The 22,830-nt window shown below is 37.9% G+C and overlaps 7 protein-coding genes and 1 long non-coding RNA gene across 15 annotated transcripts in view; 6 read left to right on the plus strand and 2 right to left on the minus strand.

Annotated features, from left to right (window-relative positions):
• Positions 1-1,293, plus strand: part of LOC108631825 (odorant receptor 13a-like) — a 4,807-nt gene extending 3,514 nt beyond the window's left edge. For 2 of the 3 annotated variants that reach the window (XM_026819147.1, XM_026819149.1), the window contains exon 6: positions 454-539. In XM_026819147.1, coding sequence (XP_026674948.1) covers positions 454-519 — 66 coding nt within the window. In that variant the 3' untranslated portion in view covers positions 520-539. Of the gene's footprint in view, positions 1-453; positions 540-1,219 lie in introns of those variants that run through there. The other variant, XM_026819148.1, reaches the window with a different exon arrangement.
• On the plus strand, positions 1,147-5,615 carry LOC108631830 (uncharacterized). The gene is made up of 12 exons (XM_026819159.1): positions 1,147-1,357; positions 1,491-1,743; positions 1,838-1,941; positions 2,029-2,349; positions 2,605-2,880; positions 3,024-3,090; positions 3,717-3,964; positions 4,092-4,344; positions 4,414-4,517; positions 4,681-5,007; positions 5,088-5,363; positions 5,531-5,615. Exons 1-12 carry the CDS (start codon positions 1,163-1,165, stop codon positions 5,597-5,599), a joined length of 2,493 nt encoding a protein of 830 aa, XP_026674960.1. The 5' UTR covers positions 1,147-1,162; the 3' UTR covers positions 5,600-5,615.
• An 84-nt stretch (positions 5,616-5,699) lies between these two features.
• Positions 5,700-8,788, plus strand: LOC113465160 (odorant receptor Or2-like). Of its 5 annotated transcripts, XR_003389998.1 has the most exons (9): positions 5,700-5,798; positions 6,079-6,310; positions 6,492-6,744; positions 6,918-7,021; positions 7,140-7,454; positions 7,560-7,835; positions 7,985-8,069; positions 8,128-8,553; positions 8,622-8,786. XR_003389998.1 is itself a non-coding variant. In XM_026819144.1 (7 exons), exons 1-6 carry the CDS (start codon positions 6,071-6,073, stop codon positions 8,048-8,050), a joined length of 1,254 nt encoding a protein of 417 aa, XP_026674945.1. In that variant the 5' UTR covers positions 5,809-6,070; the 3' UTR covers positions 8,051-8,069; positions 8,128-8,787. The 5 variants fall into 5 exon arrangements, 1 of the variants encoding a protein (XP_026674945.1); XR_003389997.1 differs by lacking the exon at positions 5,700-5,798 and having other exon boundaries at positions 5,809-6,310; positions 8,131-8,553; positions 8,622-8,788; XR_003389995.1 differs by lacking the exon at positions 5,700-5,798 and having other exon boundaries at positions 5,809-6,310.
• Positions 8,789-9,268: 480 nt separating this feature from the next.
• Positions 9,269-11,150, plus strand: LOC108631827 (odorant receptor 13a-like). Its single transcript, XM_026819151.1, has 6 exons — positions 9,269-9,463; positions 9,591-9,843; positions 9,913-10,016; positions 10,180-10,506; positions 10,587-10,862; positions 11,030-11,150. Exons 1-6 carry the CDS (start codon positions 9,269-9,271, stop codon positions 11,096-11,098), a joined length of 1,224 nt encoding a protein of 407 aa, XP_026674952.1. The 3' UTR covers positions 11,099-11,150.
• Positions 11,151-12,124: 974 nt separating this feature from the next.
• LOC108631828 (odorant receptor Or2-like) lies at positions 12,125-13,694 on the plus strand. Its single transcript, XM_026819160.1, has 5 exons — positions 12,125-12,341; positions 12,463-12,566; positions 12,644-12,952; positions 13,097-13,375; positions 13,473-13,694. Exons 1-5 carry the CDS (start codon positions 12,125-12,127, stop codon positions 13,539-13,541), a joined length of 978 nt encoding a protein of 325 aa, XP_026674961.1. The 3' UTR covers positions 13,542-13,694.
• Positions 13,695-14,076: 382 nt separating this feature from the next.
• On the minus strand, positions 14,077-17,165 carry LOC113463808 (glutathione S-transferase 1-1-like). Of its 2 annotated transcripts, none has more exons than XM_026819210.1 (6): positions 16,713-17,165; positions 15,003-15,149; positions 14,824-14,882; positions 14,585-14,726; positions 14,314-14,481; positions 14,077-14,247 (listed from the first exon to the last, which is right to left on the minus strand). In XM_026819210.1, exons 2-6 carry the CDS (start codon positions 15,141-15,143, stop codon positions 14,110-14,112), a joined length of 648 nt encoding a protein of 215 aa, XP_026675011.1. In that variant the 5' UTR covers positions 15,144-15,149; positions 16,713-17,165; the 3' UTR covers positions 14,077-14,109. The 2 variants fall into 2 exon arrangements, with proteins under 2 accessions (XP_026675011.1, XP_026675012.1); XM_026819211.1 differs by lacking the exon at positions 16,713-17,165 and adding an exon at positions 15,438-15,958.
• Positions 14,808-22,345, plus strand: LOC113465169 (uncharacterized). Its single transcript, XR_003390007.1, has 3 exons — positions 14,808-14,895; positions 15,024-15,127; positions 21,288-22,345. It is a non-coding gene; the product is annotated as an uncharacterized LOC113465169 (long non-coding RNA).
• Positions 17,964-20,657, minus strand: LOC108631829 (glutathione S-transferase 1-like). Its single transcript, XM_026819209.1, has 6 exons — positions 20,408-20,657; positions 19,391-19,539; positions 19,250-19,308; positions 19,024-19,165; positions 18,707-18,871; positions 17,964-18,145 (listed from the first exon to the last, which is right to left on the minus strand). The coding sequence occupies exons 2-6, from the start codon at positions 19,529-19,531 to the stop codon at positions 18,002-18,004; spliced, it is 651 nt and encodes a 216-aa protein (XP_026675010.1). The 5' UTR covers positions 19,532-19,539; positions 20,408-20,657; the 3' UTR covers positions 17,964-18,001.
• Positions 22,346-22,830: the final 485 nt, after the last annotated feature.

Here is a 22,830-nt window from a genome sequence, read left to right on the forward strand (position 1 = left end):
GTGTAAGGATATGCTATAAACTTTATTAAATCTCAAGAAATTGTTCCAAATACGACGTGCTCGTTGTTACGTGTCTGGGCGCTCGCAAGGAACTATCGCTGCTTTGACTCGTCGCTTTCCCAACGTCCTTTTTAAGGGGTGGAAATACGCTGTGGCCTTATCGGCCTGGCCCAAACAATGTGGCCCGGGACTTGGCCATCTGTTTTCTATCGGGCAGGCCTCTTCCTACGCCGTTAGTCTTTCGACTTCGCTTACAAGAGATCATTCTGTAAGTGTTTCTGAATAATAATTTCCTTTGCCAAAATGCAAAATCATCGTTTTTAAATTATTCTAGATTCACTATTCGAATAACAGGATAAATGTCTTCAAAAATAGACGTCCGGATAATTGACGTTTCACTGTACACACAAAACCATAAATGACCATGCACTAAATTAACTATTGCCTTCACAGGTTTTAAGTACAGCTTTCTCATATTTTACGTTATTAAGACATAATGCCGAGACAGTACATGATTGAAATGATACTATACATATGTAAGTAGTATGACTAATGATGTTATATCTTGCGAGGCTGTACATGTGAGTTGAAATCATTTGTTATGTGAAGAACACGAAAAGACTTAGTTTTCCAGTAAAATGTATTCGTCTATTTTAAATACTACCTACAAAATTCCTAACGGCGTTTAATTTTAGTATTTTATGGCACACAATTTTTTAATTTGAAATGAAAAAATATTAAACCTGCACGTACACCAGAAATAAGTTTAGATGTGCTTATCACTGCAACCAAAGAATGACTGAAATCAATCGTTCTTGAAGAAATTGTTTTTCCCCCATAATGGCAAAAACGTTACGCGGTTCTTTTATTATTTTTTTATACTGCCATATGCTATTTGAACCCTCGTACAAAGTTGCCTATTACTAATTCATTAATCGATGATTACATGCGTTGCGTTCCATATATGCGGTAACAATTCTACGACTGAGGGTACGTTTAATATAATACAGATCGCGGGCAAAGACCAGGCGAATAACAGAGAAAGAATTTCCGGTTCAGAGGCACGCTATGCCGACCAATTGTTTCCGACAGTTATCAGTAATTGATAGCACGTCGTTCCTATAAATTCAATATCGATGCGTCCGATTCATCGACATTCAGCATGAGTCTGAAACACCGCAAAGACATTTCATTCAGTGTAACAGTTTACTTTTTAAAGGTAGTTGGCTTCTGGATGTCATCAACTCGCGGCGAGGAATTATTCAGAAACGCGATGATGGCGTCCACGCTAATCGGGCACATTGTCTTAGCATGGATTCAGTACAGAAACTTGTATTTCCTGTGGGGAGATATCAGCGTAAGTGTGTGAAAAATTTTACGCCTGGCCCGCCTAATGAACTTTATTTACTATTTTCCCAATATACGAAAATCTCGAGTTTTATTAAATTGCTAGGAAGTAAACTGTTCGTATTATGCATTTGAACTATTAGCTCTTTGGTAGCACCCTCTGCAGTCTTACGGGTCTGCTCTTGGATCTGTTTAAATTGTCGGTCCTATACGTACATAAAGAAAAGTTCTTCAGCTTGATTGTGTACATGAGAAAAAATTTCTGGCACCTCGAGTACGACAAATACGAAAACCTGATACTAATGAACGCGAGACAAATATCAGTTTACTTCGTCTGCGTCTTCTCGTTTTTCTCGCAATCTACAACATTTTCCTACATGATTAGTCCACTTATGTGTAAGTCTGCCAAGTTTTATATATATTTAGTATTAGTGCTCATCTTTAGACAATTCACGTTTTTTTAACACCCATTAAACTAATTCTATTGTAGCAAATATTGGTAAAAATGAATCAGAACGAGCACTTATATTTAATATGTGGCTCGATCTGCCGCTGTCCATGTCACCATATTACGAAATAGTATACGTAATACAGGTATTTGTATAAATGATATTTCGAGTTTTTTAATTATTGAAGTATTTCTGGATTATAAGAAATCATTTTTATCGGAATCGTACGCAGAGTCTGATTTTGTATCAGTTGGGTGTCAGTTACCTAAGCATTGACAATATGTTTTGCATCTTCTGCCTTCACGTGGCTAGTCAGTTTCGTATATTGCAATACAGAGTGTCCGAAATGCCAGGTTTAAAAATGACACAGGACGGGGATCCAACCGCGATTACTTCGCGCCGATGTTACATAGCACTTAAGTGTTGCATCCAACAACATCAAGCTCTCATCCAGTTCTGCAGCACGCTGGAAGAGATCTTTGGAATCATTATACTTGGACAAGTGATTGTGTTCAGCGCATTAATCTCATTTCTCGGGTATCAGGTGATTCTGGTCAGTATTTACATATTCCAATATCTTTCTTCTCCTACCTTATGATACTTCCATCAGTAATATTTATTTACCATTTCAAGTGATTCTGTTTAATAAATTACAAAATATAGATTTTTTTTAAATAATTATTTTCCAAAGCGACATCATGTGAATTTGTATGCAACGGGGTGTGTATTCTGCGTGAAAGAGGATCGCATCACGTATGAAATTTTAACTTTCTATAAGGTACTCAATGTATTACGTCGTGGCACGCAGGTGGATATGGATCCCGCATGGCGTATGTCCTTTGTAAGCTATTTACTGACGACTTTGTGCCAGCTGTGGATATTCACGTACAGTTGCGACTGCGTGACGCGTGAAAGTTCGAACGTTGCCACGGCCATTTACGCAGCACCCTGGATACACTTGTCAATGGACGAGTTTGGAAGAACGGTTCGAAAAGATTTACTGTTCATGATGATGAGAACCAGTCAACCCTGCAGTCTGACCGCCGGCGGGTTCTTACCTATATCCCTCGAAACCTACACCAAGGCAAGTGTCGAATTATACAGATAGACTTAACGATTTCATAATTCAATTGTTCGATGGATGAAATTTATTACCCGGCAAGAATAAATATGATTATTATTATAATCTATAATTATTTTACTAACTGTGATGTTTACAAATTGCAGATTATGAGTACCGCGATGTCGTATTTCACTATAATGAAACAGCGCACCGTGGATGTAGAAGATACATAATTTTTCTTACAAGAGATACGTGAAACAGTACTTTTTTTTCTTGAAAAGAACATGGAATTTGATTGTTTTAAACGAATGACTGACAAACTGCGTATATTCTTCGTCCGATTTTTGAAATAATAATACACTATATACACATCCAATACAAGATATGTCGAGCAGTTATTACAAATGTTGCAAACGTTCATAATAATAAAAGACATTCTCTTGATAAATAATATTCTTTGTAATTATTAGCTAAATTTTTTCACTGGCTCTATAATAAGACTTGAATCCATCTATAACAAGATTCCCTTTCTTCTACGTAAAATGAAGATAGATAGTTACAGTTCTATTGACTGCTTTTGCGTTGACAGCCATATACGACTGGCATTTATTATTCAACCGCGGGTGGATAATACCGTTATCTAAACGATTCATAACTCATTGATCACATGCATCAGAAGCATTGTACATGGAATCAAAATTACACCTATTGTCGTACTGGCTCTTTTTCTAGAAAAAGAATAGAAGTAACTGCATGGATATTATTCTACTAAGAGTCAGGCTATTAGTATAGAATAGAGGGTCGTCTTCAGATCAAAGGCATGTTACGCCGGATCGATTGCTTCCGATAAATGATAGCTCGCCGTTCTTATAAATTTCGTATCTATAGGAGTATATGTTCGAAATTCAGTATGAACTTGAAACATCGTGGCAAGCTTTATTTCAGCGTAGCTATCTTTTTCTTGCAGTCCGCCGGCTATTGGTCGACCACTACCCGCGTCGAGGAATGGATAAAAAATGTCATGATTCTGTTTTCCACATTGTCGCTTACGTTCCTCATGTTCGTTCAAACAAGATGTCTCTATTTCTACTGGGGAGATCTCGCTGTGAGTGCATGACTGTCTTTTGAAAAGTGTTAATACAAAGAGTGTAGTGATACAATGTCGGAGCACCAAAGTTTTATTCTCATCTTTACCAACATACTGCTCTTCTTTGCCGTAAATAATATTTCAGATGATCACTTACATTGTGGTCAATATCTTGGTACTCGTTATCGACGCATTCAAGATGATTATATTATTTGTACATAAGAAGAAATTCTTCAAATTAATCGCGCACATGAAAGAACATTTCTGGCACGAAAATTACAATCAGCAGGAGAGCGTGATCGTGGAGGATACAGAACGATTATGCAAATACTTCGTGTACATCTTTACATTCTTTTGCCAATCTACAGTATTTTGCTACTGCCTCAGGACAATTGTGGGTGAGTCGATCGACTTATCTTCTAAGAAATACTTACTGCGCGGGGACATTTACAATAACTTTATTATAGGAAATATCGGAAGGAACGAATCGGAGAGAGAACTTATATTTAACATGTGGCTGGACCTGCCGTTGTCTATGACACCGTACTTTGAAATTACATTCACGATACAAGTATTGTCATTTCTCCTAACGAAAATTGCAAATCTTTTAGGCAAAGGCATTATGAAAATACACTTAAAGAATATTTAAAAAATTGTATAACTAAAATCAAAAATTTAATACTGTCAATAGCAAATCGAAGTACTGAGAAATAATTCTTGTTAAATTCGTACAGGCCGTGGCTCTGTACCAGATTGGCATGCTTTACTTCTGCTTCGACAACGTATTCTGTATAATGTGTCTGCACGTGGCCGGACAGTTTCGCGTGTTACAGTACAGAATGTCCAACATGCCGATGGTAAAAGGCATGAAAAATCTCAATGGCAATTCCACAGCAGAGTTATCCAAGCAATGTCACGTCTCACTTATAAATTATATCGAGGAACACAAGGCCCTCATTGAATTCTGTGCCACGCTCGAAGGAATATTCCGAATTATTATACTAGGACAAGTTTCCCTGTTTAGCTTACTAATTTGTATTCTTGGGTATCAAATAGCTCTGGTTAGTATCTTTTGTAATTGAACATGTTTCTATATGCGAGGCTTTCGCAAATCTTTTGCTCGACGCACATTGACACACAGGTGGATTTGCCTCTCATCTGGAACTTTACTTTCGCGATGTTCTTATCCGCGGGCATGATTCAGCTGTGGATGTTCACGTACAGTTGTGACTGCGTAACCCAGGAGAGCTTGAACGTTGCCGCGGCTGTGTACGCGGGACCGTGGATTCATTTATCAATGGACAAGTTTGGAGCGATGATACGAAAGAATTTGGAATTCGTAATCATGAGATCGGGACGACCCAGTTCACTCACAGCTCTTGGCTTCTTTCCCATATCCCTCCAAACATACACTAAGGTAATCACGTTTCGCTATTATATTAACGCCTTTCATCAATTGAGATTACTTTCAGAAACTCCTTTTTTTTTATACGCCTTTTTTATTTCGACTCACAGTTCCGTTTCTCTAATGTAATATTTTTATTTCTGCGATAATTATGATGCAGTATTAGTTTCACATTACAGATTATGAGCACTGCGATGTCGTATTTCACACTGTTAAAACAGAGTAGCGTGGACACAACGAAGACGTAAAGTTCCTAACTTTATAGAATGAAACAGTGAAATGTTCTGATATAATATAGAAAATTAATAAAAAGGAATATAATGTTTTTACTCTGTGTACTCGTTTAATCATTCATTCTTAAAGAAAAATTTAGTATCGTGCTATCTCATGGAGGAACACCTACTGCCCGTGGTTTGCCGTTGACTCCAATCGATCCAACGCAACAAGGTGCGCATATTTCATGCTGTCGAAAATACGACATATATCCTCTACCCTCTCATTACTTCACTTGAATCACGACGGAAAAAAGCGACACACGTCAGTCACACAATTTTCGAGGCATTTATTTTTTATTCTTTCCGTCTTTGTGTCTGTCAGTCATAGTATTACATAAGATAAGAAAAGATGTATGTCACCTGTCGCGAGATTGAGGGCCTCTAAACATCAAAGGGACGTTACTTAAAAATCACTTCTGACATGAACTACATGCCACTATCATAATGTACAGCAGACACCGTACGTCTGAAAAATCAGGGGAGAAAGATATGGAGGATCCTCTAATGAAGGATGTGTCCATTTATATATCGGCGGTATTGTTAAAAGCGTGCGGAGCTTGGATGGAGACGGGGAAATATGCCGAATATCGAAGAATATTCATTTCTCAGTATACGAACGTACTACTTGCCTTCGGCGTGTACGTGAATATGACGGATTGTTATTACAGCTGGGGCGATTTAGGGGTAAGCAGTAAAATTAAATTGAGTATATCAATTTTTTCTTATTACTTGTTACACAATAAGCTTTATAAACCTTTAGCAAAGAATTAATTAAGAATGAAACACTATTATGACTATCGGTCACTTTATTCAGTAGATATATTTAATGTGATTAATTAAACATAGCAATTTATTTTCGTTTCAGCATTGCATTTTCGTGTGTCTTATTGCACTCGCTATAGTTCTTGGATCCATCAAGTACGCCAATTTAAATGTTCGGAGAAAAGCTGTCGCCGATATATTACAGAGCGCACGGAAACTCATTTGGCTTCAGAATTACAACGAAGAAGAAAAAAATATTTTCCTTGTATGCCAAAAGCTTAGCAAATACTACGCTTATCTCTTGTACTGGGTGGCGCAGTTTACTTTCATTGGCTATGTATCCGCCCCTCTCATTGGTAAAATAATCGGCAGTTATTATTAATTAAAATATATTAAATAATTATATTAATAATTTCGATGTATCAAGTGGCCTGTGATGTTAAGTATTTAAAAGGACGCATCAAATACGTCAGTTTATTATTAAATAATATTGTTCAAAGGTATTAAAAGAACATTTCGTGCATTTTAGCTAACATCGGAAGGAATAAGTCGGACAGACTATTTCCATATAGAATGTGGCTCGATTTACCGTTAACAGAAACCCCATATTACGAATTAACATTCACTGTGCAGGTATCGTCAACTCGTACATTGAACATTGTGAAAAAGCTTACTTGATTAAGTCAGCTGGCGTTCAAACACTCATAATCACTCTCGATAATTCCTACGTGTAAAAGTTGTGTTTCTTCAGGCAATGTGCGTATGTCAAATGTGCGTCGTGTATATCGGCAACGACACGATTTGCGGTGTATTGAACATACACATTATCGGCCAGTTCCGCATTCTACAGCAAAGACTATTGAAATTGTGGCCATCCCAAGAGGACGAAGCGAACGAAATCCGTTACACGCACGATTATTACACGAGGATGAAGACGTGTATCCGGTACCATCAAAAGCTGATCGATTTTAGCAACGACCTCGAGAGTATCTTCGCGTTGCCGATTCTCGCTCACATAATAGTTTTCAGCATGATGATGTGTTTCAACATTTTCGAGTTGCTTCTGGTATTATGTTTTTCAAACTGAACTGCGTTAAGTAATTTAAGTTGCATGTCCATTTATAGTGAACCAAATCAAATACATGAATTTGCGTTAATTTGTTTGTATCAGGTGAAGGTGCCTTTTGCTATACAGGTGGTATCTATTTTTCAAATAGTTGGCTCTACTATCCACGTACTTATCGTCACGTACATGTGCGACGGTTTAATGGAAGAGAGCGGGAACGTCGGCATGGTATCGTATACAGGCTGGTGGATGAACTGTCCAATGAATAGAACCGGCGTGAGACTGCGGCACAATCTGAGGATTATAATGATGAGATCCGCGAGACCGTGTCGCCTGACCGCCGGTGGATTCTTTCCGGTGACCATGGAAACTTCCACCGCTGTACGCATCTTACTGTCACTTTAAACGATTCACGCGCCGCGTTTCGACTAAACAATCCATTATTCGTTCGTAGTTTAGAATCATTTTTATTGCTTATATCACAAACACTTTTAAATGAAGTTTTATAATGAACGCGTAACTTGTTACAGTTATTCAGTTCTACAATGTCATACTTTACTCTAATAAGGAACTCCTCTATGGCGGAGAGTGCATAAGTAAACGCGCGTTCAACAGGTATTTATTTCGCACATTTTATATTACATCGACATTTAAGTAATTATTGTAATCATAGTAGATGGATCGTAATCGCTGAATAGACAAGGAAGTGGACAAATAAATGTTTATGGTACCTATTTCAAAATGGACTTGTCAATGATACGAGTTGTTGCCGTTGGATTTCACTTTTTGCAAAGTCTTATTTTTAGACAGTTTCCTCAATTTTAATTGTTGACACCACATTGAATCTTAGCATCTGACCATAGTTACGGTTAAAAAGAATGTGTACATTGCGTAGTAACAAATTCTTACACTCAAGGAAATAAAGAAGAATCACATAACATTATTACTTGTATTTACTTTAGAATAAGTTTCACGCTATTCGAGGATCTCGAAAGATAATACTTACTGCTAAGTATTCGAAGTTTGTCAGCTGTTGCGCATTTAACTTTAAAACTTAACTGTTAACTAAAAGTTAACTGAAATTTATTAACTGACAAGAGTAAATATGATTATCTTTACAAATTATAATAATTAATGATGAATTTCCTAACGTGTGTATAATTTCAGAAACTGTGATATTTTCGAATTGCAGACGTATTTCACTATAATGAAACACAGCTTACCGTGGATGCAAAAGGGACACGGACTCGGAATCGTTGTGAACCAATGACTGATATGCTGCGTATATTGATTTGTGAATAAATGTTGCAAACGTTCATAGTAATAAAAGACATCCTCTTGAAACTTAATATTTTTTGTAATTATTAGCTAAATTTTTTCACTGGCTCTATAATAAGACTTGAATCCATCTATAACAAGATTCCCTTTCTTTTACGTAATATGAAGACAGATAGTTATAGTTCTATTGACTGCTTTATCGTTTGTACTGCTACGTACGACGGGCATTCATTATTCACCCGCGGTTGGATAATACTGTTATCTAAGCGATTCATAGCTCATTGATCTCATGTATCAGAGGCATTGTACATTAAATAAAAATTGTACGTTTGTCGTACTAGCTCTTTTACTAGAAGAAAAACAGAAGTAATTACATGAATATTACTAAGAGTCAGGCTATTAATATAGAATAGAGGGTCGTTTTCAGATCAAAGGCATGCTACACCGGATCGATTGCTTCCGATACTTCTCGATAATTGATAGCTCGCCGTTCCTATAAATTTCGTATCTATAGGGGTATATGTTCGAAATTCAGTATGAACTTGAAACATCGTAGCAAGCTTTCTTTTAGCGTAGCTATCTTTTTCTTGAAGTCCGTCGGTTATTGGTCGACCACTACCCGCGTCGAAGGATGGATAAACGAGGCCATGGTTTTCTTTTCCATGTTGTCAGTTACGTTCCTCATGTTCGTTCAAACCAGAGGTCTCTATTTCTACTGGGGAAATCTCGCTGTGAGTGCATAACTGTCTTTCGAGATGTGTTAATATAAAGAGTGTAGTGATACAATTTCGGAGCACCAAAGTTTTATTCTCATCTTTATCAAAAGATTGTTCTTCTTTTTCGTAAACGATATTCCAGATGGCCACTTACATGGGGGTCAATATTTTGACACTGGTCATGGACGCATTCAAAATGATTACATTATTTATACATAAGAAGAAATTCTTCAAATTAATCGCGCACATGAAAGAACATTTCTGGCACGAAAATTACAATCAGCAGGAGAGCGTGATCGTGGAGGATACAGAACGATTATGCAAATACTTCGTGTACATCTTTACATTCTTTTGCCAATCTACAGTATTTTGCTACTGCCTCAGGCCAATTGTGGGTGAGTCGATCGACTTATCTTCTAAGAAATACTTACTGCGCGGGGACATTTACAATAACTTTATTATAGGAAATATCGGAAGGAACGAATCGGAGAGAGAGCTTATATTTAACATGTGGCTGGACCTGCCGTTGTCTATGACACCGTACTATGAAATTACATTCACGATACAAGTATTGTCATTTCTCCTAACGAAAATTGCAATTCTTTTAGGCAACGACATTATGAAAATACACTTAAAAAATATTTAAAAAATTGTATAACTAAAATTAAAAATTTCGTACTGTTAATAGCAAATCGAAGTACTGAGAAATAATTCTTGTTAAATTCGTACAGGCCGTGGCTCTGTACCAGATTGCAGTGCTTTATCTTTGCTTCGACAACATATTCTGTGTAATGTGTCTGCACGTGGCCGGACAGTTTCGCGTGTTACAATACAGAATGTCCAACATGCCGATGGTAAAAGGCATGAAAAATCTGAATGTCAAATCCACAGCAGAGTTATCCAAGCAATGTCACGTCTCATTTATAAATTATATCGAGGAACATAAGGCCCTCATTGAATTCTGTGCCACGCTCGAAGAAATATTCCGAAATATTATACTAGGACAAGTATTCATGTTTAGTATTCTCATTTGTATTCTTGGATATCAGGTGATTCTGGTTAGTATCTTTTGTAAGTGACCATGTTTCTATACGCGAGACTTTCGCAAATCTTTTGCTCGACGCACATTGACACACAGGTGGATTTGCCACTCATCTGGACCATTTCTTTCGCACTTTTCTTATCCGCAAACATGACTCAGCTGTGGATGTTCACGTACAGTTGTGACTGCGTAACCCAGGAGAGCTTGAACATTGCCGCGGCTGTGTACGCGGGACCGTGGATTCATTTATCAATGGACAAGTTTGGAGCGATGATACGAAAGAATTTGGAATTCGTAATCATGAGATCGGGACGACCCAGTTCATTGACAGCTTCTGGCTTTTTTCCCATATCCCTCGAAACGTACACTAAGGTAATCACGTTTCGCTATTATATTAACGCCTTTCATCAATTGAGATTACTTTCAGAAACCCCTTTTTTCTTATACGTCTTTTTTATTTCGACACACAATTCCGTTTCTCTAATGTAATATTTTTATTTCTGCGATAATCATGATGCAGTATTACTTTCACATTACAGATTATGAGCACTGCGATGTCGTATTTCACACTGTTAAAACAGAGTAGCGTGGACACAACGAAGGCGTAATGTTTCTAGCTTTATATACCGAAATAGCAAAATGTTTTGATATAATATAAAAGACTGAGAAAGAATATAATATTTTTACTCTGCGTATTCATTTAATCATTAATACTTAATGTTAATGAGAGAGTCACTTACCTTGCATGCAGTTAAGGAATCGCTTCCGGTGTCCCATTCGCTGTTCGATGCTCTAAAGAAGTCACGGTTACTGCTGGGTATTCGAAGTCCGTCAGCAAGTTGCAGTTCTTGGTATGAGATAATGATTCAATCAATATACAGCGATGATGGTAAAAGTCCTTTATTTTCACCCATCGACGAGTGCAACACTGGGCACATTTCTTATTCGGTTAGAAGGCAACAAACCGTCCGATATTACGTCCTTTGCTGCCGTCACTTGCACCCGTTTTTCGCTTGTGAATCATTAATAATGCACCTCCCAATGAAAGCGGAACACTCGCACTTCACGCGATTCTTGCTGAGGTAAAAGATAACACGTGATGGACGCGAAGAAGATCGACAAGTCAAGGCATTCAAAGACAGCGTGTCATTCGGTGAAATAGATACTGATTAAAGAATAGTTGCAAACGACGCATAGTCATTATTACTTCTTCCTTGGCTAGAAAACGTTCGCTATGCGTTCGAAACCTAATAAAGACATTTCGATAGCCTGGACGAGCTTCCTCCTGAAAATAGTTGGTCTGTGGCTGCCGGCTGACGAAGACGAGCAACGTCGTCGAAATTTCGCGCTGATGTATACGATCAACGCAATTTCTATTGCCGGGGGTATTGCGCTCAGAGATATCTACTTTTCCTGGGGAAACTTCAGTGTAAGTATATTTTTCTTTCTTTTACATCAACAATAAGATAGAAGATTTTTGCAATAACAGTTAATTCTAAAATCAACGAAATTTATTCGGAAAACCAGGATAGAAAATAGGAAATTTGTTTAACTCAATCGAGTACACTCGTCACGAAACAGGTGTTCTGTAATTTTAGGATTGCGTTTACATAATTTGCAATATATCGTACGTGATGATCGTCCTATTTAAGATCGGCGTTCTATACGCGCACAGAACCGAATTCTATAATTTAGTTAGATTCACGGAAGAGAACTTCTGGCACTCGAATTACAATCTCGAAGAGAAATTAATCATAGATGATTGCAAAAAGCTTTGCGCTATTTTCATCATTACCCTCAGCTTCTCTGCCCAAGGCACTTGCTGTGGTTACATGGTTACACCGATTTTAGGTGTGTTAAAATTCCAACTGAATATTTCCATCCCCGTTCAGTTAGTTCCCAATCAAATTTACCATACAATCTTTCATTAATGCTTTGATACCGAGAGTTGAGACGCCGATTCGATTTTCAGCAAATGTTGGGAAAAATCAATCGGAAAGAGTGTTACCGTTCAACATGTGGGTCGATTTTCCTACAGGATTATCGCCTTACTTCGAAGTGATTTTTAGCGTTCAGGTGTGACTATACAATCTCGTTTACTTAATAATAGAGAATCAAATTGGAAAAAAGGGAATTAATTTTTATTCACACAGATACTCTGCGTGTATCACATAGGCGTATGCTACATCTGCTTCGACAGTTTCTTATGCATCGTGAATCTTCACGTAGCTGGTCAATTTCGCATACTACAGTACAGACTGATGAAGTTAAACGAAGAGATCAGGCATGGAACAAACACGCTGTCGTCCACTCTTAATAATAAATTGAAAAATTGTATACAGTATCATCAAACACTTACTGAGTATTGCGACGAGTTGGAAAACATATTCACATTGATGGTGCTTGGCCAGGTGCTGTTTCTTGCCATTGTACTATGCCTCGTGGGATGCCAACTATTTCTGGTTAGTATAATGAAACTAGTGTGCAATTATATGATTTAGTATTCGTATTTTCACCGGTTCGATGAAAAATATAATTTCTTAAAAACTTACCATCTATCTTGTTTGTACGTTATTTAAGATAATTGAAAGATCAATTTATGACAGATAGATACACCAGCCTCGAGGAACGTCAGTTTGGTCCTAAACTTGATTGGCGTTCTCTGCCAACTTTACATGTTCACTTATAGCTGCGATGGTTTGATACAAGAGAGCATCAATGTTCGCAATGCAGTTTTCATTGGGACACCGTGGGCCTATCTGCCCATAGACAAAGCTGGGAAAGACGTGCGTCGGAAAGTAATGATGATGATCATGAGAACGAATCGATACTCCTGCTTAACAGCCAGCGGATTCTTTCCTGTTTCCCTGGAAACTTATACGGGGGTAATTCGTCGTCATTAAGTTAAAATGAATAAAAATGTTAAATCATATCACGCCAGCGTAACGCCTGATCTTCACTCTTTTTTTGTGTTCATTGCAGGTTTTAAGTACGGCATTGTCGTACTTCACATTGCTCAGAGAATCGTCTCGAGATCTAGTAAATCCATAAGAAAATTTACACGCCATGACTACTTGAAGTAAAGAAAATGTACATGAAATAATCTATTCAATTTTTGTTGAAATGTTCGCGATTCTCTTCCTTCTGTGATACCTTCTCATACGTTGGGCAACTCCTAATCGATATCTATTATCCATTGTGATACAATCAATACTAAACATTCTTTTTTTATCTTTATTTTGGAATATATTTNGAACTTTTTCTTCGTTCCATCGAAGTTTAGGCAAAAGTTGTATCTCTAGCTATCGGCAAGAGAATCAATATTTGGGATTCTTGGCAGAGAATAATATTGCCTTCAGTTGATATAAAACCATCCAACAAGTATTCTCCGACGGATGTATTCACTGCAAATGAAGCAATAATCTGTCGTCGACAAAACAGAATTTTTTAAACAAAATTGATTATCTTACAAAATAAGTAAGTATGCTATAAACGAAATATTAAACACAAGACATCGCTTGTTTCATTACAGTTCATTTATCACATTTACATTTTATATTATGCATTTATTTTGACATTGTTTTTTACTATAACTATAATTATTAAAAGTCTGTATAAATTATGTATTAGATTCCAATATCGACTTTATTATTTGTATACCTTCTCCATTGGCCATACGATAACCAGGAGCGGATGATTTTATCTTTTCGAGCCATCTAGCTACGTTCGAGTATCTCTGCACGTCGAAACCGAAAACCTACAACCAGTAACAACCATTCGATTCGTAAACCAACTCTTATTTCTCCTGATAAGATTCCCACACCTCTATCGTTGATACAGTAGCGACCAACGAGAGATCAGCGATGGTCAAATTACGACCAGCAGCATAATCTTGTCCATCCAAAAACATGTCCAGAACATCGAACGCGTGTTCGAGTTCTTTATAATATTGTTCGTCGTATTCCGTCGCCCCATTGAATATGACTGGATACTGAAAACGTTTCATGTTTCCCTGACAATTCTATTTCGTTCCGAATTTTGTAAATTCTTCGAGACAACTATTATAAAAGCTCGCCTCTATGTCGAACACTTACGTAATAATATTTCATGCTTTTATACAAAGTACCGATGTCGAAATGCAGCCGGTGATTGACCAAGGCACGAGCCATCTGATTTTGAGGATACAGTCGAGGATTCTTGCCATATTGGTCGGTTAAATAAGACATGATGGCTCGACTGTGATAAGAGAACGAAATTACTGGACTCGTTGCTCGACATTGTGCAGCCGCAAATGTGTAAATGGCGTGCAACGCTTGACTCGTTAATTACAAACCTCTCGGACAATTTGTAATCGCCGTCGACGATGAATGGCACAGTTCTCTGTGGATTTATCTGCAACGAAAGGGTACTTATTGTTAAATGTCAACAACGTTCAGTAATATTTGATAAGGCTCTTTATGAAATAATGACTTTAATATGCTCCCGCTCGGATATTAATAAATTTACGCTGACCTGTATAATTTCTGGTTTCAGACGTTCGCCGATGGCCATATTGATTGGCATCAGGTTTAGAGAGATACCGATCGCTTCGGCAGTCAATAAAACCGCTCTGCAGGGCGCACTCGTTGCCGCATAATGTAAGTCAATCGACATGACTGTCTATTAATTATAAATACGAGTGAACCAATAATTCGATTAATATATAATTCATAATTATATTTTTGAATTATGAGTGACATATTGTCATGCAAATTGAGTGAATCATGCTATTTCTAATAATAGAATGTCCATATTAGATCGGCTTACAGATAGACGAAACTTACCACAACATATCTATGAAAAACCACTTTTTGTTTTCGTATAATCTTACTTTCTAATAGTTGTAAATAACTGGAGTTTGAAAAAGACCTGACGCTAGTATTTTACACATACTACTTTTGTACCTACGTGAAAATCCCTTTATCCAGCAGGAATTTGCTACCCAATATTGGATTTTACGAACATTTCTGATAAGGAAACCTGCGATAGCTTATTTTTGCCTGAAAATCATCACATTTACAAAAACGGCTGTTCTTCGGAAACTTCGGTATCAGATAGATCAATTCTGGTTACGAATTTCCTTTTGACATGAGACACTATAAAAATCGCGTGGTGAATATTGCAAAAAATGGAGAAAGTCTTTTTTGTCCATCCGCGTAATTATTCACATGTCTCCCAGAGTGGAGTACCTCAAAGCGATCAGGAAACTTTCCAGACGGCCGGTAAATAGTATTGAAATATTCCATTACGTGTCTCGCTTTTTTTGAGCCACCACCGATTTCGTTCGCAACGATTTTCGATGGAATCGATACCGTCGACTAAATCAATATCCGCAAATACACACATACGTGTCACGTGTCCCACGCCACGGGACCACCCCACGTGCACCTTGCTCCCCATTTATTGCGAATCGCTACACACATACATACATACATACTTTGGTTGTTAAACAGCGCTAAGGGTTATCGCGGGCGATTTGACGTCGCGGCACGCTGTGAATATTCGATTTCCGGTGAAATCGTTCGGGAGATCTCCATAGGGGTAAGTCGAAGGGAGGAGGTGGGGAAAAAACAAGAGCGAACGGAGGAGTGAATTCATTTGCACCGGCGATGAATGGAGCGAGGCGATGTCTGGCCGAAATTCGGATCGTTTCCCGTAGCCCGGGAACTCGTCGCGCCGCGTATGAGTGTCTCATCTCTCGGACGGATCGAAACCTATTTTCACAGTTTTGTTTTCAATCGTACGTAATCGATAGAGCACTATTCCTCACGCGGCGAACGTTCCGTGCCGGCGTACTGTTACGTGAGCCCACCATTAACGAGCAATCGATACACGGCGTAACGACTCGAGCACACGTACGGACAATGAAAAGAAACGAATCCATTCAGTCGTGGAACATAAAAACTCCGATAAATATTATAAGTTGGAAATCTTGTTCTCGGGAGAGTCTCTTAATGTAGACATTATTTCGAACAATGAAATCAGCTGGACAATCTGTTATACTTAATTCTTATAATAAATGAAAAGAACAATCGACGCCTTTGATAATTGTAATCCTTTTACTATTCATTATAATAGACAGACATTTATTTTTTGTCTATTTACGCACAACATAATTTGATTATTTAAATGCGTAATTGTATGATGAATTAAAATTGTGCTATAATGTCAGTTATTACTTACGATTATATTATCTTTTATGCAAGGATTGAATGGAATAATGTCCCGAGAAGGACAAAAAGCAAAGTAGGCGCCGTTCTGTTCGCCGTGGGTGAACCGACTGGGGTGTGGTGACTGTTCGGCGCGTAGAAAAGATATGTAGCTCGACCTTACGCTTATAGCCTTTATCAACTTTTATTTTTGCTTTTCGCGTGTGATCAATATCACCGGCAGAAGAGTGTCGCTTTAAAGCTTTAAAGCTCGATGGGAACGGAACAGCTTAAAAAAGAAACAATCCCGTCCCTTGTCAGATACTAAAGGTATTTCCACGATTTCATTTACGCGCAATGGTTTTTACGCTGAAAAAGGAACTGGCTGAATAAACAAAATACTGAATCGAATTTCCTTTTATATCCCTCTATACAACCGAGAGGTAAAAGTTGCATAACGCACGTCAATCTAAACTACACAGTCGAATAGCACGAACTAGTCGCATCTAGCTTGATTGGTTTAATTTCTCGAGAGTACAATATACACGCTCAGGTGGATTGATTGTTAACAATTCCGAATGTATGTAAAATTTTACTGTTCTTCTCTGAAAGGCGATCGAAACATTGAGAGAAACAGAAATTAGCACTAAAGTAATCGTTCTACGTTTATAATAGAATTCTAGAATAACGGAGTATTGCACAAGTTGGTTGGCGAAACCATCGATTGAAGATTGATATCGGATATTAAATTGCAATTAAAACGTATGAAAAGCTGGGGGTAATTAGCAAATGAACATCGAGTCAAAAGAAAGGCCACAGCTGAAGTAAATTGACCGCGAATAACAACCAGCCAGCTACTATAATTACAAAGTTCATTAATTCGTATTAAGCGCCGATTGCACTATTTACCGAATTGCGCGCGGTAATGCTGATTACACCTTAAATAGGTCCGAGCCACTTCTTCCACCCCCTGAGATGCACAAAGGAAAACACGATGCAAAAGGCATTTTCACATACGTAACCATCGATTTATTATAAAGTTTAATGGATTTAGGTTTAATGATCGTGTAAAAGGTTTGTAAAATAAAGAAAAATTTATTCACTCGGTTGCATACATAAATAAATACAATGGTTGTATAAATACTTTTCACGATAGAAATATAATGTTTAATATTTATCTTTTGTTTCTTCAAGCTTTCATTTGAACTTTCAAATAGAATTAAAAAATTCTTCATTAAAAATGTATAATATTTCTATAATACTTTGAAATGAAATAGAGAAATAGTTCACACGAAACTGATCCTAATTTACATATGCTCTTATTTATTTCTTCATCATTTCATTGACCAAAACTTTGAATGCTTTCACACCAGCTGCGTTGTACTCCTCGTATTTCGGTGCCTCTGACTTAATCCTAGCATACCATCTGCAAATGTTCTTGAATTTGCTGCAATCGTAGTCCATCGCCTGTTGCAAAAAGGTACTCAGTGAGCGTGGTTATTATTAAACTACATCTATCATTCGTTGAACGAAACTATCGTTCGTTATTTCAGCTATAACTTTTTTTTTTATTAACGTGGGTAAGTAGTAATGTAGGTGTACAGTGGCAAATGTAGTTTCATGTCCCGTCGGTGAATCACGTGGAGGCGAGCATGTTACGTGAAATAGAAATATATTGCTCCATCTGTGAGGGCGAAGTTACGCGACCGTATTCAGAGTCGGCTTTCGAACTAATTTTATAAGAGGAGTTGTAATGGAAAGGAAGTAGTAATCAAAGTTGTGAATGAACGAAACTAATCGCGGTGTACTAACTACGTTTAATGCGTTGCTTATATGCGGATATTACGAAAAGCCATCAGAGAGCAACAAATGGCCTTGAACTTTATCAAAAGTTATCAATTATTGACACCGAGGTCAGAGATCAAATTCTTACACTTCATGATTAATGACTCCGTGTCCACTTTTTATCAGTAATTGCGGTAGAAACTTTTCGTCAAGAACATTAAATTAACAGGTCGATTACGTTACCTCCAACGTGGAGAGGGTGGCTACCACGCTTAAATCAGCGAGAGTCATGTTGTTTCCAGCAACATAATTCTGCCCTTCGAGAAATTTTTCAAGGAACCCTAACGCTTCGCCAATCGCTTTGTATTTAGTCTCATCCTTTGGTGCTTTAGAGAAAACTATTGGATACTGAAAAATAATTTCAATCATTCTTCCACGAAATCAAATTATCAGTGACTATCATACTGCGAGATAATTAATTCGATGTACTATATAGTCTCTGATAAGGGATATTTTTCGATGCGCGTGACATGGAAGTTTATCAGTGCAAATCAACTTACGTAATAATCACCGAAAGCTTTGTAGAGAGTGAGGGCATCGAAGTACAATCTTTGATTAACGATCGCGCGTTTCTTTGGGTCCTTGGGGTACAGGGAATCGTTCTTGCCATATTGGTCTGCTAAGTACGTCATAATGGCTCGGCTGATAGGAAAAAGAACGAGCGTGTAGTAGGTTCTCTCGAAAAACATGTTCGAAGTAAAGAATTGCAAGATAATAGAGACATACCTCTCCCACAAATGAAAACCGTTGTCATCAATCGTAGGTATAGTGTGTTGTGGGTTTATCTGTAATGAAAACGATTGTATCGTCGATTCAGAAGAAATTCTACAGTTAATATCGAGGAAGTCGTTATATTGAAAAGCGGACCTTTAGAAACTCCGGCTTCATGTGATCGCCTTCCATCAAATTGCATATCTTGAAGTTCAAGTCGACGCCGAGCGCGGCGGAAGCTAAGGCAACGGCGCGGCACGGAGCGCTTCCGGGGACTTGATAAAAATCGATGGGCATTTTCTTACCTAAGATCACGCAATATTCATTAAACCAACGATTTTTCATCGATGCGTTCATCATACGCCGAATGAATCATCAGCGTACGATAAGAATATATTAAATACCGGTTGGGCTTTCAATTCTCTCATACTGTTCATAATAATTTCGACGCACGTAATGAATTAATGTTTAAAATTTCCGTGGTGTATAATCATTCATGTAACTCGTACAGCAATTATGAAATATGTAGTTACGATCGGCCACGCACGCGAAAGTAATTACGAAAGCAGGCAGGCAGCGATGGCACGACTCTGTTTACTACGACAATAGCGAAGAAGATGACGAGTGATAATATTTTGATGTGAACAGAGTCGTTCGAACGTTGTACCATTATGAAGGCCGTACGTCGATCCACCGTTTCGCTGAGGAATTTATCATCGCGCCTGTTAACTTAATGAAACTCAATAACTGTGCCACTTCGCTACGGTATATTAAGTCTACACTCAGTTCCTGCGTGGTCTATTTCTAAATATATTCTCTACTGGTATAATCGAAATCAAAAGAATTCGAAAATTGAAACAATAAAATATTGCATTTAATAAATATGAATATAAATTTATTAAAAATGAAATAAATATTCGTAGGAATATTTTTGGTAAAAATCGTTGAGTTACCAATCGGCGGTCCACCGTGCATTAATTCAAGAACTGTGTAACCGAACATCATATTGGCGTCGATTCCCGATCATTAATCACAGGACGCGCGGGTAAATAGATCCTACGATTCAATGGAACGCGTCGCGAAATCGGAATCACATCGAGTTTCCCGGAACGGACGAGCCGCGAATCAATTGAAAGCACAACCGGTGAAATCGGCACTGAGGTTCCATCGTACCGGGTACACAGAAAACTTTGCACGAGGAAAGCAGGAATGATTTGTGACAGATAACCGGTGCGGACGTAAAGCAAATCCAACTAGGTGCTCTCCAAGGGCGCGCTGCCGCGAGATAATTGCGAACTGTCTAAGAGAGTTAGTCCTCCAGTCTCTTTATAAATGCCAGTCGTATTTGCCGCACGGTCTCTCCTTTTCAAGCGAGCGAGCGAGCGCGGCGCAATGCGCAGGCCTCACCGATTACTATCTGTTACGAGCGTCGAATACGTCGATTTCTTCCGGTTCTCCTCTCCCGTCCCCATTTACGAGCATCGTTCAGATCGTTAAAAACTATTAGAATTACCACTGCATGAGTTTAACAAACAATGCTTAATGATCGATGAATACGAACCGTTTCCGCAAATATGTTTGTAACGTTTTTGCCAAGCTCTATCTTAGCATGCATAACGGAGAAGATAAGATACTGACTTCACAGTAATACATATGTAATTAGAGTTTCTTCAATGTTCTAAAAGACAATTAGTCTCGATAATATATATATTATTTTTCGTTTCCATTTCTGATAATTTATCAGTTTTTAATGTCACGTCTTAATCGAAAATATATTTCTGCTATTAAAATAAATTCTGCATTACTATTAAATAGTATAAAAGTTTTCTAATAGTTAAACAATTGAAACGGTACGTAAATGGAATTTTAAATAGGAGAACATTATCAATGAGATTACACGATACGTGACTCAAGCTTATAATAACACGTTGCTTTTATCGTCCGTAGCGAATCGTGAAAAAACGTACTGTCATGCTGACAAGCAAGGTTTCATTTTGTTACGACTAATACTCGCGACTCATCTGTTTCTTTATTCATGTTTCTATCTTTCCAGGCGGACTCGCTATTCGAAATTCCATTTTGGGTTATTCGAGATTTCATATGATACCAGAAATATTTCAAGAGGAAGGGATGTTATTTCAACCGGGGGAATATTGGAATTCCGTTGTGGGATACCTACGATCACGGTTTTCAGAGAAATCAAGTCGGCCGCTCGAGAAGTGAAAGTGGGCATGCAGTTCTTAGCCTTCACACAGAATCCAAGGACCCCCACAAGAATCGCTATTAGCCGCGCCTGTTGGATCCCAAGTAAGAAAGGAACGAACACATTGAAAACGATGTTTGTCAAGTTTAGAACGTGAATAAAAATGGAATTCTCATGTATAAGATAAGATGAGTTAACAGCCAGTCATGTGTACGTAGTTCGTTTAGTATAAAAGTGATAAGAGTGTTATATTACAAATTATCATGTTCTGTATCGAAGGATACAAAAATGCTGACTCACGTAAGCGACCCAAATCCTAAAATAACTTGCAAGTCATTCAGCTCGAAGCAAGAGAGAAAGCGGATCTTTTGCAAGGGTAATAATAATTGATAAAGGAATGTACACTAGACTATTCCTTATTAATTTATATTCTAATTATATTAGGTTGTTCTATTATCATAAAAATTATCCTCTATTAGATGCTCGTAACAAGTATAATATCAATCACCAGGTATTGTTGAAAGTTTTTGGATATAATCTGAGCTTATAGGCCATTAGGATTATCTCTCGTTAGTTTCTATATCCTTACACCGTGTTGAACTTTATCTTAAACTTCAAGTCAAACTTTACCCGTTTCCATTACCGTCTCCTTAAGCCGTTAAGGATCGACCACGATAAGAATTAATTGCGTGACCAATAGAAATCTCTAGAAATCTTTTATAATCGCAGCAGTAAGAAACACGATTCAATAAAATAGCCTAATTAACACTAGATTGTCGGATGTTGGGTACATACCTATTTTGGCTTAAAATGAGTCACATTGACTCAAACATTAGAATTGAAGATTTTTAATAAAATAAAATTTTATTTTAAAGAAACTTTATTCAAAACAATTTTTACATATATTTTTACGCAGATTTTTTTCATTCTTCAAAGTAAAATCGACTTAGTGAATGCTGTGTCTACATAAACGCGCATGGTTTTTGTGGAAACAAATAGTGGTCGAGGTTATTCCGTTTCCGCCGAAAGGAATCTGTACGCTACGGTGGCGAATCGATTAGGAACGTGTAAACCGCGCGACCCACTTTTCTTTCATTTGGCTCGTTAGTCGCCAGATTTTTGCAAAATGCATGTACGTATGCGGCAAAATCCGAGAACACCGCAAATCCTTCGATTTAACGTCGCTGAACGCGTTCACGCCACTGGAAACGGTGGTTCTAATCATTTGCGGTTACGGCCGCGTCGGGAACGCGGGAACGCGCTTTTGGAAGACGCGGATTAATTACGGGTAGTGCAGCCGGATTGAATCCACTCATGAAGATTGAGTCAAGCGGAAGATTCGCCCCGAAAGGTTTGGGAACTTCGCCTGGCGCGATGTTCCGAAATCCGTTAA

The sequence above is a fragment of the Ceratina calcarata genome, unplaced genomic scaffold, assembly GCF_001652005.2.
Source record: "Ceratina calcarata isolate Rehan_Ccalc_2016 unplaced genomic scaffold, ASM165200v1 scaffold97.2, whole genome shotgun sequence".
In the NCBI taxonomy this organism is placed as follows: Eukaryota; Metazoa; Arthropoda; class Insecta; order Hymenoptera; family Apidae; genus Ceratina; species Ceratina calcarata.